Source organism: Homarus americanus, unplaced genomic scaffold (assembly GCF_018991925.1).
Source record: "Homarus americanus isolate GMGI-L3 unplaced genomic scaffold, GMGI_Hamer_2.0 scaffold74, whole genome shotgun sequence".
In the NCBI taxonomy this organism is placed as follows: Eukaryota; Metazoa; Arthropoda; class Malacostraca; order Decapoda; family Nephropidae; genus Homarus; species Homarus americanus.
In genome coordinates, this window is record NW_024716951.1 from 2169660 (window position 1) to 2183124 (window position 13465).

At 47.6% G+C, this 13465-nt stretch overlaps 1 protein-coding gene across 1 annotated transcript in view; it reads right to left on the reverse strand.

Moving 5' to 3' along the window:
* Positions 1 to 4460: 4460 nt before the first annotated feature.
* Positions 4461 to 13465, reverse strand: part of LOC121858554 (uncharacterized serine-rich protein C215.13-like) — a 79207-nt gene continuing 70202 nt past the window's right edge. The window contains exons 3-4 of the mRNA XM_042355044.1: positions 9810 to 9895; positions 4461 to 4575 (exon numbers count right to left, since the gene is read on the reverse strand). Coding sequence (XP_042210978.1) covers positions 4461 to 4575; positions 9810 to 9895 — 201 coding nt within the window. The remainder of the gene's footprint in view (positions 4576 to 9809; positions 9896 to 13465) is intronic.

Consider the following 13465-nt stretch of genomic DNA (forward strand, 5'->3'; position numbering starts at 1 on the left):
GGAGGGAAGGAGAAAGTGGAGGAGGGAGGGGTGAGAAAGGGGAGGGGTGAGAAAGGGGAAGAGGAAGGAAAAGGAAAGAGGAAGGAGCTAGGAGGGGAAGGAATAAAGTGAGGGGTGGAGGAGGAGGGAGAGAAGGGAAAGAGGGAGGGTAGAGAAGGGAAAGAGAAGGGGAGATGAGGGAAAGAGGAAGGGGAGGTAGGGAGGAGGGAAGGCTTCACCACCAGTCTAAACTCCCAGGTTAAATAATAATCTCCCACATAAAGTCCATTTGTTTGTCCCCAACAATACACCGGGTGTTGGTGGTGATAGTGGTGGGTGTTGGTGGTGATAGTGGTGGGGGTGATAGTGGGGTGTTGGGGTGAGTGGTGGGTGTTGGTGGTGATAGTGGTGGGTGTGGTGGTGATAGTGGTGGGTGTTGGTGGTATGGTGGGTGTTGGGGTGAGGGTGTGGTGGTGATAGTGGTGGGTGTTGGTGGTGATAGTGGTGGGTGTTGGTGGTGATAGTGGTGGGTGTTGGTGGTGATAGTGGTGGTGTTGGTGGTGATAGTGGTGGGTGTTGGTGGTGATAGTGGTGGGTGTTGGTGGTGATAGTGGTGGGTGTTGGTGGTGATAGTGGTGGGTGTTGGGGGTGATAGTGGTGGGTGTTGGTGGGTGATAGGTGGTGTTGGTGGTGATAGTGGTGGGTGTTGGTGGTGATAGTGGTGGGTGTTGGGGTGATAGTGGTGGGTGTTGGTGGTGAGTGGTGGGTGTTGGTGATAGTGGTGGGTGTTGGGGTGATAGTGGTGGGTGTTGGTGGTGATAGTGGTGGGTGTTGGTGGTGATAGTGGTGGTGTTGGATAGTGGTGGGTGTTGGGGGTGATAGTGGGGTGTTGGGGGTGATAGTGGTGGGTGTTGGTGGTGATAGTGGTGGGTGTTGGTGGTGATAGTGGTGGGTGTTGGTGGTGATAGTGGTGGGTGTGGGTGGTGATAGTGGGGGTGATAGTGGTGGTGTGGTGATAGTGGTGGGTGTTGGTGGTGGTGGGATAGTGGTGGGGGTGATAGTGGTGGGTGTTGGTGAGAGTGGTGGGTGTTGGGGGGATAGTGGTGGGTGTTGGTGGTGATAGTGGGTGTTGGGGGTGATAGTGGTGGGTGTTGGGGGTGATAGTGGTGGGTGTTGGTGGTGATAGTGGTGGGTGTTGGTGGTGATAGTGGGGTGTTGGTGGAGGTGGGTGTGGGTGGGGTGATAGTGGTGGTGTTGGTGGTGATAGTGGTGTGTTGGGGTGATAGTGGTGGGTGTTGGGTGATAGTGGTGGTGTTGGTGGTGATAGGTGGTGTTGGTGGTGATAGTGGTGGGTGTTGGTGGTGATAGTGGTGGGTGTTGGTGGTGATAGTGGTGGGTGTTGGGGGTGATAGTGGTGGGTGTTGGTGAAGGGTGGTGGGGTGATAGTGGTGGGTGTTGGTGGTGATAGTGGTGGGTGTGTGGTGATGGGTGTTGGTGGTGATGTGGGTGGGTGATAGTGGTGGTGTTGGGGGTGATAGTGTGGGTGTTGGGGGTGATAGTGGTGGTGTTGGTGGTGATGGTGGTGAGTGGGGTGGGTGTGTGGGGTGTTGGTGTGATAGTGTGGTGATGGTGGGTGTGGGTGGTTGTGGAGGGTGGATAGTGGTGGGTGTTGGTGGTGATAGTGGTGGGTGTTGGTGGTGATAGTGGTGGGTGTTGGTGGTGATAGTGGTGGGTGTTGGGGGTGATAGTGGTGGGTGTGGGGGTGATAGTGGTGGTGTTGGGGTGAAGTGGTGTGGTGGTGATAGTGGTGGGTGTTGGTGGTGATAGTGGTGTGTTGGTGATAGATGGTGATAGTAGTGTGTTTATAAACACACACACACACACACACACACACACACACACACACACACACACACACACAGACACAGACACAGACACAGACACACACACACACACCTCCAATGGCTGCTAAATCTGTCATTAAGTGTGACAGCTGGGCCAAGTTTGCACTGCTGAGACACTCGCTGGCCGTGTTTGTGTGTGGAAACAGTTATAAAAGTTGTGTGTTTGTATTGAGGAAACATTCTAGAAGCTGTGTTTGTGCTTGGAAAGTTAGAAAAAAAAGTTGCGTTTGTATTGGAAAAATAATAGAAAATGTTGTATTTGGAGAAAAAATGACAATTTATATTCCGACATTTTGCATTTATTTTTTTTTTTTTAGTTTATGCTCAAAAACTCCAAAAACAGTATCAGTTAGGTCAGGACGGGAAGATACTGACCTAAAGCAAGACCTTTCCTCACGCTCCAAAAAAAAACAACACTGGGAGTCAGCTCAAGACGAGAAGACACTAACTCATCTCCAACCTCCCTCACGCTCCAAAAAACATAATCAGTCAAATCAGGACGGGAGGACAACACACTATAGCCCTCCATAAAGTGAAGAGCCACCTCACGTCTCGTAACTCATCCTCCAGGACAGTTTACACACACTCCCTCCATCTTTTCTGTTCCTCCAACCTCCACCTTCACCACAGGTCGAGTCTTAACCAATTTTTTACGACAACTGACCTATCTTAAGATGGGTTTATGAAAATTGGAAAGTATAATGGCGTCCATGGTTTGTTGGCATTAGTGGTCCGTGGTTTGTGGTATGGTGTCCTTGGTTTGTTGCATTAGTGTGGCGTCCGTGGCTGTGGTAGATTACTAACGTGGCGTCCGTGTGTGTGTGTGTGTGTGTTTGATCAAAGAACTGGCGTAGTGTCCGTGGCGTCCTTGGTCCTCAGAATCACGTACAGGTAATGAACGGCTACACAGAACTCCGGGAAGCGACAAAACATCAATAAAATCAGAGTGGAAAATAATATAAGCTTCCCTTCTTATTGTGAAACTCAATTTATATTCATGTCTTGACTAATAAGGAAAAAACAATCATTATACTCGTCTAGGAATCATCATCACCACCACCATCATCATCATCATCATCATCATCATCATCATCATCATCATCATCATCATCTCTTACTCTCATTAATAACTTGAAATTGAAATACAAAAATTACGTTTCAAATGACGTAAGAATTTTTGTATTTCATTCTTGTATTTTACTTCTTTTAGTATTTATTAATCGTTGTTGTGTATCATGTATTTCCATATGTCTGAATTTCACGTGCAATGTCTAATTGTTGTAGTGGTGGTAGTAGTGGTTGTAGTGGTGGTAGTAGTGGTGGTGGGTGGCTAGGATGATATGGCAGGGATTGTTGTTGTGGTGGTGGTGGTGGTGGGTAGCACAGAATGGCAGGGGGTGGGTGGGGGGTGGGAGAACCGGAAGGGAGGGAGGAGAGGAATGAGGGAGGGAGAGGAAGGAGGGAGGGAGAGGGAAAGTGTGCACTAGTAGAGGCGGGTTATGAGGAGATTGCTGTTGAGAGGTTAGAACTACCCTCACCAGGTCAAGGATGATGGTGGAGTGGTGTGCCATCCCCTCCTTTCTCTGCCTACCCCTCCCCCTCTCTTCCTTCTCTCATTTTCCCTACCCTCTCTTTTCTACTCTACACCTCCTTCTCTCGTCTCTCTCTTACTCTCATTCTACCTAACTTCGCTAGTCTCTCTCTCTCTCTCTCTCTCTCTCTCTCTCTCTCTCTCTTTCTCTTCTCAAAGTCGTCCCTTACCTTCCCCTTCTCTCCCTCTCAATTTTAATAACCCACGACCCCTCCCTTCCTGACCCTCCCCTTTCCCCTTTGACCCCGTCCCTTTCCCCACCGGCCCCTCCCTTTCCCTGACCCTTCCTTTTCCCACCACGACCCCTCCCCCCTTCCACCACGGTCAAGCCTCGTGGTGGGAAGTGTTCAGATAGTTCTGGATTCTAATAGTTCGTACAGTTAATATTTCTGCCGTAAGTTAAGATGTTATGTGACTGTATGCGGTACCTAAGTTAAGAAATAGACAGTTATTAGGGGAGTAATCTGTTTCGGTGATTTGTTATGTAAAAGGGAAGAGGAAGAGGAGAGAAGATGTAGCAGGAAGAAGAGAAGGTGGGGGAGGAGGAGGATGAGGAGGAAAACCATCAGAGGAAGAAGAAGGGAATGGAGGAGAAGAAAATGGGAACAGAGGAAGAGGAACAGGAAGAGGAGTAAGAGGCATCACTCCATCATTACCGTAATTGAGGGAGAAGAGGAAGGGGAACATGCATTACCTCTAGGCTGAGGTCATATACAGTACGTCTCCCCCCACCCCTCCACCACCCCATACATCACCCAACGGTCAAGTCACCCCCCCCCCTCCTTCCATCGCCCCTCACCAGATTGCTGCCCTTACTCCCCTCAAACGATACCTCCTACATCACACTACCTTCATAATGCTGCCCAATAAATTCACAAATTACATATCAACACACTCGTTGCCATGACAAAGGAGTAATGAAATCCCTTCCATCTTACGAGTGCTCTCTCTCTCTCTCTCTCTCTCTCTCTCTCTCTCTCTCTCTCTCAACACTTGTAGGTGCGGTAGGTGTAGGCCGCGTCACAGGACCTCCAGCGAGGAACAGATAAGGCCTCTAGCTCCCCGGTTTGGTCTGAGGGCGCGACGCTGATATCACACAAGCTGAGATAAACAAATATGGCGGACTAAATGGTCCATCTATAAGCCACTTATTACAGCACTCGGGGTGGTGGACGACCTTATTAGGCCTTCGGCTGCATTATGCCGTCTGCTGAGACCAATATATCACCTGGATTTATGATGCTGGAGTCTTAATAATGCTCGTAGTGGCCGAGATAGGCGTGTGATGGAGGAGGGTCAGTGGAGAACAAGGGGGCCCATCAGTACAGGTAAGGTGGCACGTCTGTCACCCCTCGGTGTCGCCCCCCCCAGGTACCTGACACCTCCACCCTCTGTTTACCTGGCTACATGAATGACTCTACCTGCCTGTGTTAAAATTACACCAACCAATGATGCTTCTCTCTCGTGGGATCTGCGTCAAATGAGTCGGTGATGATTTGACGAAAAGCAGTGGTGTCAGGGCACTGGGCGTCCTGACAATAGCCTTCCGCCACTAGCCTCGGCAGCAGACATCCTCAGTACTATTCAAGCGGTGAAACACAACAATGGCCTCCCTACAGTGACAATTTTACTGTGATTCCTGGACAGTGAAGTCGTGAGGGGGAGATAACAACGGGGAGGACACACACACACACACACACACACACAGTGTAGAGGCATCCCAGAGGAACAAGGATCCTAATCAGCCATAATAATGAGCCCCCCCCCCAGACCCTCCTCCACCAGAACAATGATTACATTAGGGTTACGCCTCCCTTGGTCCTCCCTCTCTCCCTCCATCACCACCCTCCACCCTACTCCTCCAGGGAAGGAACGTCTCCACCACCATTACTATCCTTAAGATCACCCCCCCTCCCTCCCACTCTTCAGGTATTCAATATGTCCAGCCCTTTAACTCAAGTCTCACGATGGTCACCTACTAAGACGGGGAACCATTAGAACTAAGCCCTTCAGAATTAGGGGCCCAATTGACCTACAGACCTCTTAAATAAACTCGAGGACCATGGAGGGCCCTTGAGGTGCACAGGTCGGCCTGCAGTAAGTATTTCCGGCCATACACAAACGAGCATCAGTTGAGGTAGCGGCTAATTCAGGAGTGTTGGTGTGTGTGTGTGTGTGTGTGTGTGTGTGTGTGTGTGTGTAACGAAAAACAAGAGACTTTAGTATTCTTTTAACCGTGTAAGAGAAGAGAGCTAAACGCGCGCGCGCGCGCACACACACACACACACACACACACCCAACAAATCCACATACACACACACTGTGAGCCACTGACAGCGAGCCAGGCACCCTGTGAGGCATTGTGGCTGATGCAGGCACGGCTCTGACGTCAGGACATGGCACTGGCCGCCTGGCACCCGCATCACGCACACCACACACACACACGAGATGCATTCAGAGATAGTGAGGAGGAGAGCTATGGCATAACCACATGTTGGCACCTAACCTAACCTAACCACATGTTGGCACCCTCCACGCCACCTCCTCCACCATAATCCAGTAATTTGTGTGGCCTTCCTGGCGCCAGTGCCACAACAACCATAATGGCACTGTAATTACACAGAGACTCTACTGCAGTTGGGTAAATTTTCTAAGCCCCCGTCAGACAAAAACATGCTTTAAGCCCCCCCCAAAACAAACTACAAAATGCTATATTAACCAAGCTCCTCACGATTCATGGTAGTTGATTGGTTGATGGTTGCCAAGGGAAATGGTGCTGTCGGATTGGATAATTCACTGCCATGTTTACTTTCTTCTCAATATTTAATATAAGCCGACTACTTCACCACAACACATACGGTTGGTCTTTTTTAATATACTAAACTATATCACAAAACATAAACAATAAACCAAACAAAGAAAAAACAAATAAACATCAATAGTGAAAATATAATCAGTACTAAATACACAGAGAAATGTTTAAATATTTTGCAGACAGAGAGGAGAAGCACCCAAGGCTTTTACCGATAATTATTATGACCAGCACAACGGTGGAACTAATTACTAATTATCTCTGCCTAATAACATTTTATTTTCACCGATAACAGCTACTGAGTGGGAGGGAGGAAGAGATGGAGAGGAGAGGGAGAGGAGCGGAAAAGAGAGAGAGGGAGAGGAGGAAAGGTAAGAATACGAATGGAAGAGAAGACGAAAAGAGGAGAAAAAGGGGATGGGTGGGAGAGAAAATGGGAGGTAGGAGAGAGGGGAAGGAAAAGGGAAGGAAGAAGGACGGAGAGGGAAGGGGGGAAACGAACGAAGAACCAGAGGGAGGGGAGGGAGGGGGGGGTTGAGACGTAGGAGGAAAGGGAGATTAAGGGGGGGGGGCCACTGCCGGAAATGCCAAGGCTGAATGCCATTGGAGACAAGACACACACACACACACACACACACACACACACACTCAGAACTCTCTCTCTCTCTCTCAGTCGCAATATTCCTAACACAACCACAATAAAACAAGATTCACATCCATCCACTCATCCATCCACTCACCCATCCACTCACCCATCCATCCAGCACCGCAGTCATTCCGCTTTATGAGTGATAAGCGATAGCGCCACCACCTTATACAGTGGAAATTATGTCGAGGAGGGAAGAGGAAGAGAAATTGGAGGGAAGAGGGCAGTGGAGGAGGAGGAGGGGGGTTAGAGGAGGAGGAGGAGGAGGGTTAAGGGAGGAGAAAAAATGAGGGAAGGGAATTATGTATTGTTGCGTGTGGTAGTATTATTGTAGTAGTGGACGATGTTAGTCTAATGGCGGTCTGGACGTAGGACGACATAGTGACGTGCATTAGCGACAGGTAAAGATGAAATACCCATGCTGATATGCCCGTAAATAACCCAACAGCACGTACACTACCATAACAACACGTACACTACCATAACAACGTACACCATAACAACACGGATGGCCGGATATACGCTACGGATGGCCGGATATACGCTACGGATATTGGATATACGCTACGGATGGCGGATATACGCTACAGATGTGGACTCTATGCTACGGATGGCCGGATATACGCTACGGATGGCCGGATATATGCTACGGATGGCCGGATATACGCTACGGATGGCCGGATATACATAAGGAGATGGGTGGTGGAGGGAGACCGTATGGTAATCCTGAAGAACGTCTATACAGCTGCCTCGCCTCCTCCTCTCAGTGTGTCTTAGGATGGTGACGTGTTACCTACCCTACCCTACCCCACCCTTTCACCCACCCACCTATCAACCCTACCCTACCCTACCCTACCCTACCCTACCCTCACAATTTCAATCTATGTATTTTCCACGCCTTACTTTACAGGCTGAATATTATATCCAAAACTTTTGATATATTGACAGAAAAGAGTTACGTCCATGGTTAGGCTGGGAGGGAGGGAGGGAGGGAGGGAGAGAGAGAAGTCTTAAAAAGGGAGATAGAGAGGGAGAGAGACCTAAAAACAAGGGAGGGAGGGAGGGAGGTCTTACCAACAAGGGAGGGAGGGAGGAGGTAGCGGGGCACTGTGGTGGCTCGGTGCCATAGAGAAGTTCTCCAATACTATTTGTGTCAGGCTAGAGTTCTCTTCCCTGCCTCGTCCATCTCTCCTCTACCAACATGTGTTTTCTCTCTCTCTCTCTCTCTCTCTCTCTCTCTCTCTCTCTCTCTCTCTCTTTGTTTTTATTTGTTTGTTTATATATCTATCTAATGTATCTATCTATCTATCTGTCTAAGCTACCTGACGGAGTGGCTGACGAACTGATTAACAAGTTGACTGACGGAGTGAGAGACGGAACGGGTAAACAGTTTAGTTGACTGGCTGAATGACAGGGTGACTGACGGAGTAACTGGCTGACTGATAAACTGGCGAGAGAGAGAGAGAGAGAGAGAGAGAGAGAGAGAGAGAGAGAGAGAGAGATACCTAACTCTTACAGATGAGGAAGTGAGAGGCAATCAAGTGCAGTGCCTGGCTTATGGTCTTCAGTGGCACTGGTAACATTGTAAATTTCTCCCTCCCTCCCTCCCCCTCTCCCCTCTCCCTCATTCTACACCCTTCCTCTCCCCACACTCACCTCACCACATCTTCCTACTCCCCCTTCCTCCCCACACTCTAACCACATCTCATTTTCCCCCCCTCACTCACCCCCTGTTCCCCTTCCCCCCATCTGGCAGCACACAGCCAATACTCCACAGCCTTACAACACACAGACACTCAGACACCTTACCCCCCGCCAACACCATCTCTGATTTTACACTCAAGTGGCTACGGCTGCCGGCATTACCCACAACAGCACCTTGAGGGCACAATGGTTGAGGCGTAAATTAGAATACCGGGAAATTAAGGTTAAATTATATTACGTTAATTTAGAAGATGTCTCATTATTTTTGCTTTTAATTCGTGTTTTTATTTTTGTTTTTATTGTATGTTGAGTTTGTAGTTTTGTTTATTTATATTTTGATTTTTTTTCTATATTTTTATGCTTAAGGGGTAGAGTAAGGGGGTAGAGTAAAGGGTAGAGTAAGAGGGTAGAGTAAGGGGGTAGAGTAAAGGGGTAGAGTAAGGGGGTAGAGTAAAGGGGTAGAGTAAAGGGTAGAGTAAAGGGGTAGAGTAAGGGGTAGAGTATAAGTAGAGTAAGGGGTAGAGTAAGGGGCAGAGTAAGGGGTAGAGTAAGGGGGTAGAGTAAGGGGTAGAAATAAAGGGTAGAGTAAGGGGTAGAGTAAAGGGTAGAGTAAGGGGGAGTAAGGGCAGAGGCAGAGAGCAAGTAGAGTAAAGGGGTAGAGTAAGGGGGTAGAGTGGGTGTAGAGTAGGGGTAGAATAAAAGGGTAGTGTAAGGGGGTAGAGTAAAGGGTAGAGTAAGGGGGTAGAGTAAAGGGGTAGAGTAAGGGGGTAGAGTAAGGGGGTAGAGTAAGGGGGTAGAATAAAGGGTAGAGTAAGGGGGTAGAGTAAAGGGTAGAATAAGGGGTAGAGTAAGGGGGTAGAGTAAGGGGGTAGAATAAAGGGTAGAGTAAAGGGGTAGAGGAAGTACAGTAGGTAAGTGGGGTACTGTGTGTGTCTGTCTGTCTGTCTGTCTGTCTTGTAAATCAGCACTAGGGGGGGAGGGGGTACCATTCCTCCCCTCTACACTCTCATCATCACTGCGTCTTTAAAACTCGTAAATCGTAAATCAACATAAGTGTTTTGACTGTAAATGGTAAGTTGTCCCACAGTTGTAAATTACGGCATATGGTCGCCCTTATTACGTGATTTACAACTCTCTTTCTCTCTCTCTCTCAAAATGGTAACACTGGGATACCTCTGGGGGAGTGGGGAGGTAAAAGGAAGGTCCACACTCACGTTAACGCCAGACGAACCTTCACCAGGGGTCACAAAAACACTCACCTGTTGAAAAGAACACGACAGTTAATTAACAGGTAAAAGATGCATAATTAAAATGAGTTACATAATTAAATTCTTGCTGTAACCAATATTATTATTATTGTATATTAACAATCCTAATAAACACTGACAATAAGTAAATAATCACAAGTTTATATCTAATATACATATATGTAGAAATAATATTAAGGTAAAGAAACAAATATTACAAGAAAAAACAAGTCCAGGTAACAGTTAAATACAGGAACATTTGTTTGGTTAGTAATTAAAGTTATGACAATATAAAGCAAGATTGTTATTGTTATTTACTTAAGTCACAAACTGTTTACTCAAGACAGTGTAAGATTATCAACACACACTGACGCCTGGGAGTAAAATAATATACAAACGCTATTAACTAAGACTTAACAACCTCCCACAACAACATTAAACGCCATTACGGTGTTGTCTTGTGGACAGAGTGGCACTAGGATGACAAATTAATGGTACAATAGAGACAAGGTCAAAGGGTCAAGACACAGGATGGCACAGGGTCATCTACCGTCTGTATTGGGGGGGGGGGATCTGACGTCACCTAGAGGATATGACGTCATCTAAAACAAAACATGGCCGACCAGACAGCGACGGACGTGCTGGGTAGGGCAGGAAGGAGGGAAATATCTCAGGGTATGGAGGAATGGGAGGAGGGAAGGGGGAAGGAGGGAAGGGGGGGAACCCTTAGTGTGTGGTGCCAACATTACCCCCAGCAGAGACACGGGGTGAGGGAAGGGAGGGGTTCGATGTAAAGCAGATGTGAGGGAGGGGAGGAGAAGGGAGGGGAGGAGAAGGGAGAGGTGGAGAAGGGAGAGGAGGAGAAGGGAGGGGAGGAGAAGGGAGAGGAAGAGAAGGGAGAGGAGGGTGTAACTGTTGCCAAAAAACATGATCAGTTACCAATTTTGACGGTAAGGTGGTGGTGGTAGTTGTGGTAGAAGCTGTTGTGGTGGTGGTAGAGGAGAGGGACGTGAGGGGGGAAAGGGGTGGGAGAGAATGTGGGTGTGGGAGAGAATGTGAGTGTGGGAGAGGATGTGGGAGTGTGTGTGAGTGTGTGTAGAGTGAGGCAGAGTGAGGGGGAGTGTAAGGCGGAGGTCCGGGAGGCGTGAGGAAGGAGAGAGTGTAAGGTGACACTCTCAACACGACTTAATGTGAACACAGCAACTATCACACATACACCCAAGTGCTGTCTCTACACCCTTACACCCTTCCTACACCCTACACCCTTACACCCTTCCTAAACCCACCCTACACCCTTACACCCACCCTACACCCTCACCGTCTGTCAAAACTCCCAGTATCACCGAATCAACACCCAGCTACACAAAGGCTCCCTGTTCCCACCATCACAACACAACACAAGTTCAAAGTTTATTAATAAAAGACTTACTGTGTCACACCACTACAGCTGTAACATCAACAAACTTCAAAACAAATACAAAAGCTCAGTTACAGGGAGGAACCAGAACACAATATACTGTAACTAATTCAGTATTATAGTAAGTTAGTGGATGTATTATACCTGTAATTAGTAGCGCCATGACTTGTGTTCGGTGAGTGACTATTTTATACAATAAATAATTTAGGGTTTTATTACAAGTAGGAAATTTATCGATTTTTTTTTTAATATGGTGAATATGATCATAAGGTAGTAAGGTTGTTAAGAGTTTATGTTGGGAAGGAGGAGGGAGGGAGGAGGAGGAGGGGAGGAGGGAGGGGAGGAGGGGAGGGAGGGAGGGAGGGAGGAGGGGAGGAGGGGAGGGAGGGAGGGGAGGGAGGGAGGAGGAGGAGGGAGGGAGGAGGAGGGAGGAGGGAGGGAGAACTAAGCAGTCGAGAGGGGGGTCATGCAGGCAGAGTGTACGACGTCAAGAGCCAGGTATCGGGCCATTAATCACGTGCGAGAATGTGCCAATCAATGTGGCACTGTCCACTCTCCCTCTCTCTCCACAATATCATCCATCCACCTCCCTCCCTCTCTCCAACACTAACCATCCACCTCCCTCCCTCTCTCCACCACTAACCATCCACCTCCCTGCCTCTCCACCACAACCATCTACCTCCCTCTCTCCACCACTAACCATCCACCTCCCTGCCTCCCTCCAACACCACTACTAACTTTACCTGTTAATGAGACAGATTTAACGTCGGGGGAAGGGGAGGGCAGCTGGGGTGAAGGGGAGGGCAGCTGGGGTGAAGGGGAGGGCAGCTGGGGTGAGGGAGGGCAGCTGGGTGAAGGGGAGGGCAGCTGGGGTGAAGGGAGGGCAGCTGGGGTGAAAGGAGGCTGGGGGTGAAGGGAGGCAGCTGGGGTGAAGGGAGGCAGTTGAGATGAGGAGAGGAGGGAGTTATGGTCGGGGGGGAGGCAGAGGTAACAAATCAGCTTAAAAGGGATTGGAAGGTCTAACGTGGATCCAATCAGCTTAGTCGACCTAGTCCCTCACTCCTCCTCTGTAATACCTATTATGTAAATCAATGACTCGACGATTGTGACCACTGACTGGCTAATCAGGGATTGTGACGACTGTAGGTGATTAGAGAGATTGTACCTACTAACTGACTGATTAGCGATTTTAACTGCTGACAGACTGTGATTGATTAGGGACTGTAATCATTGACTGGCTAATCGTCTTCCATAATTACGTGAAATTCTATCCCACATAAGACCGATTTGGCTGTCAGGGACTCTGGACTTCTACAGATTACTACTGAAAGTATTATTATTATTATTATTATTATTATTATTATTATTATTATTATCATTAGTATTATCATCATCATTATCATTATCATTATTAAAATTATTATTACTATTACTATTCTTACAATGACCCTCACTACTAGCATGTTAAGGGGTTCTAGTACTAATTGGCCCCAAGGATAATAGACCCCAGTCCTAATAGGCCCCAACTTAAACTAACAATCGAACCAATGAAATTAAGACCAATTACGAGCAAGGGACACAGTTGTAATGGTTAAATTAGACTAAGGTCACATACGACAAGGTGTATTACTGTTACCTGTAAAACCCTCATTAGGAAACACTGGGTACACCTGACGTCCCTTCACCTTACCTCTTAAACACTGTCTGAACCTCTCACTTACAGTACAGGGAAACAGCCGAGGCTCAAATTATTTATGTATTAATACACCACAAAACATTGATGGATCACTTCAGGGGTTCATATGAGTAATGACGATGTTTTGAACCTATATATAAGTGTTTCATGGGTTCAGATGTCAAGTGATATAGTTTTTGAACCTGTATTGGGGTACAGGAGCCGATAGTGTTATATCTATGATAAAAATATTTTCATTAAAGTAACTATGAACGTTTAAATTGACCTCCCCAAAAGGTTAAAAAAATTCACCTGGCGTCGATAGATCTATATATATATATATATATATATATATATATATATATCTAACCAGCACAGGTGAGAAATTTCTTTTTCACACTTGGGGTCACCTTAAAGGTACACCAGCGATCATAACACTTGATAATTCCTAGTCCCGGAGACACCATGAATATCTCCTGGTCACCACAGC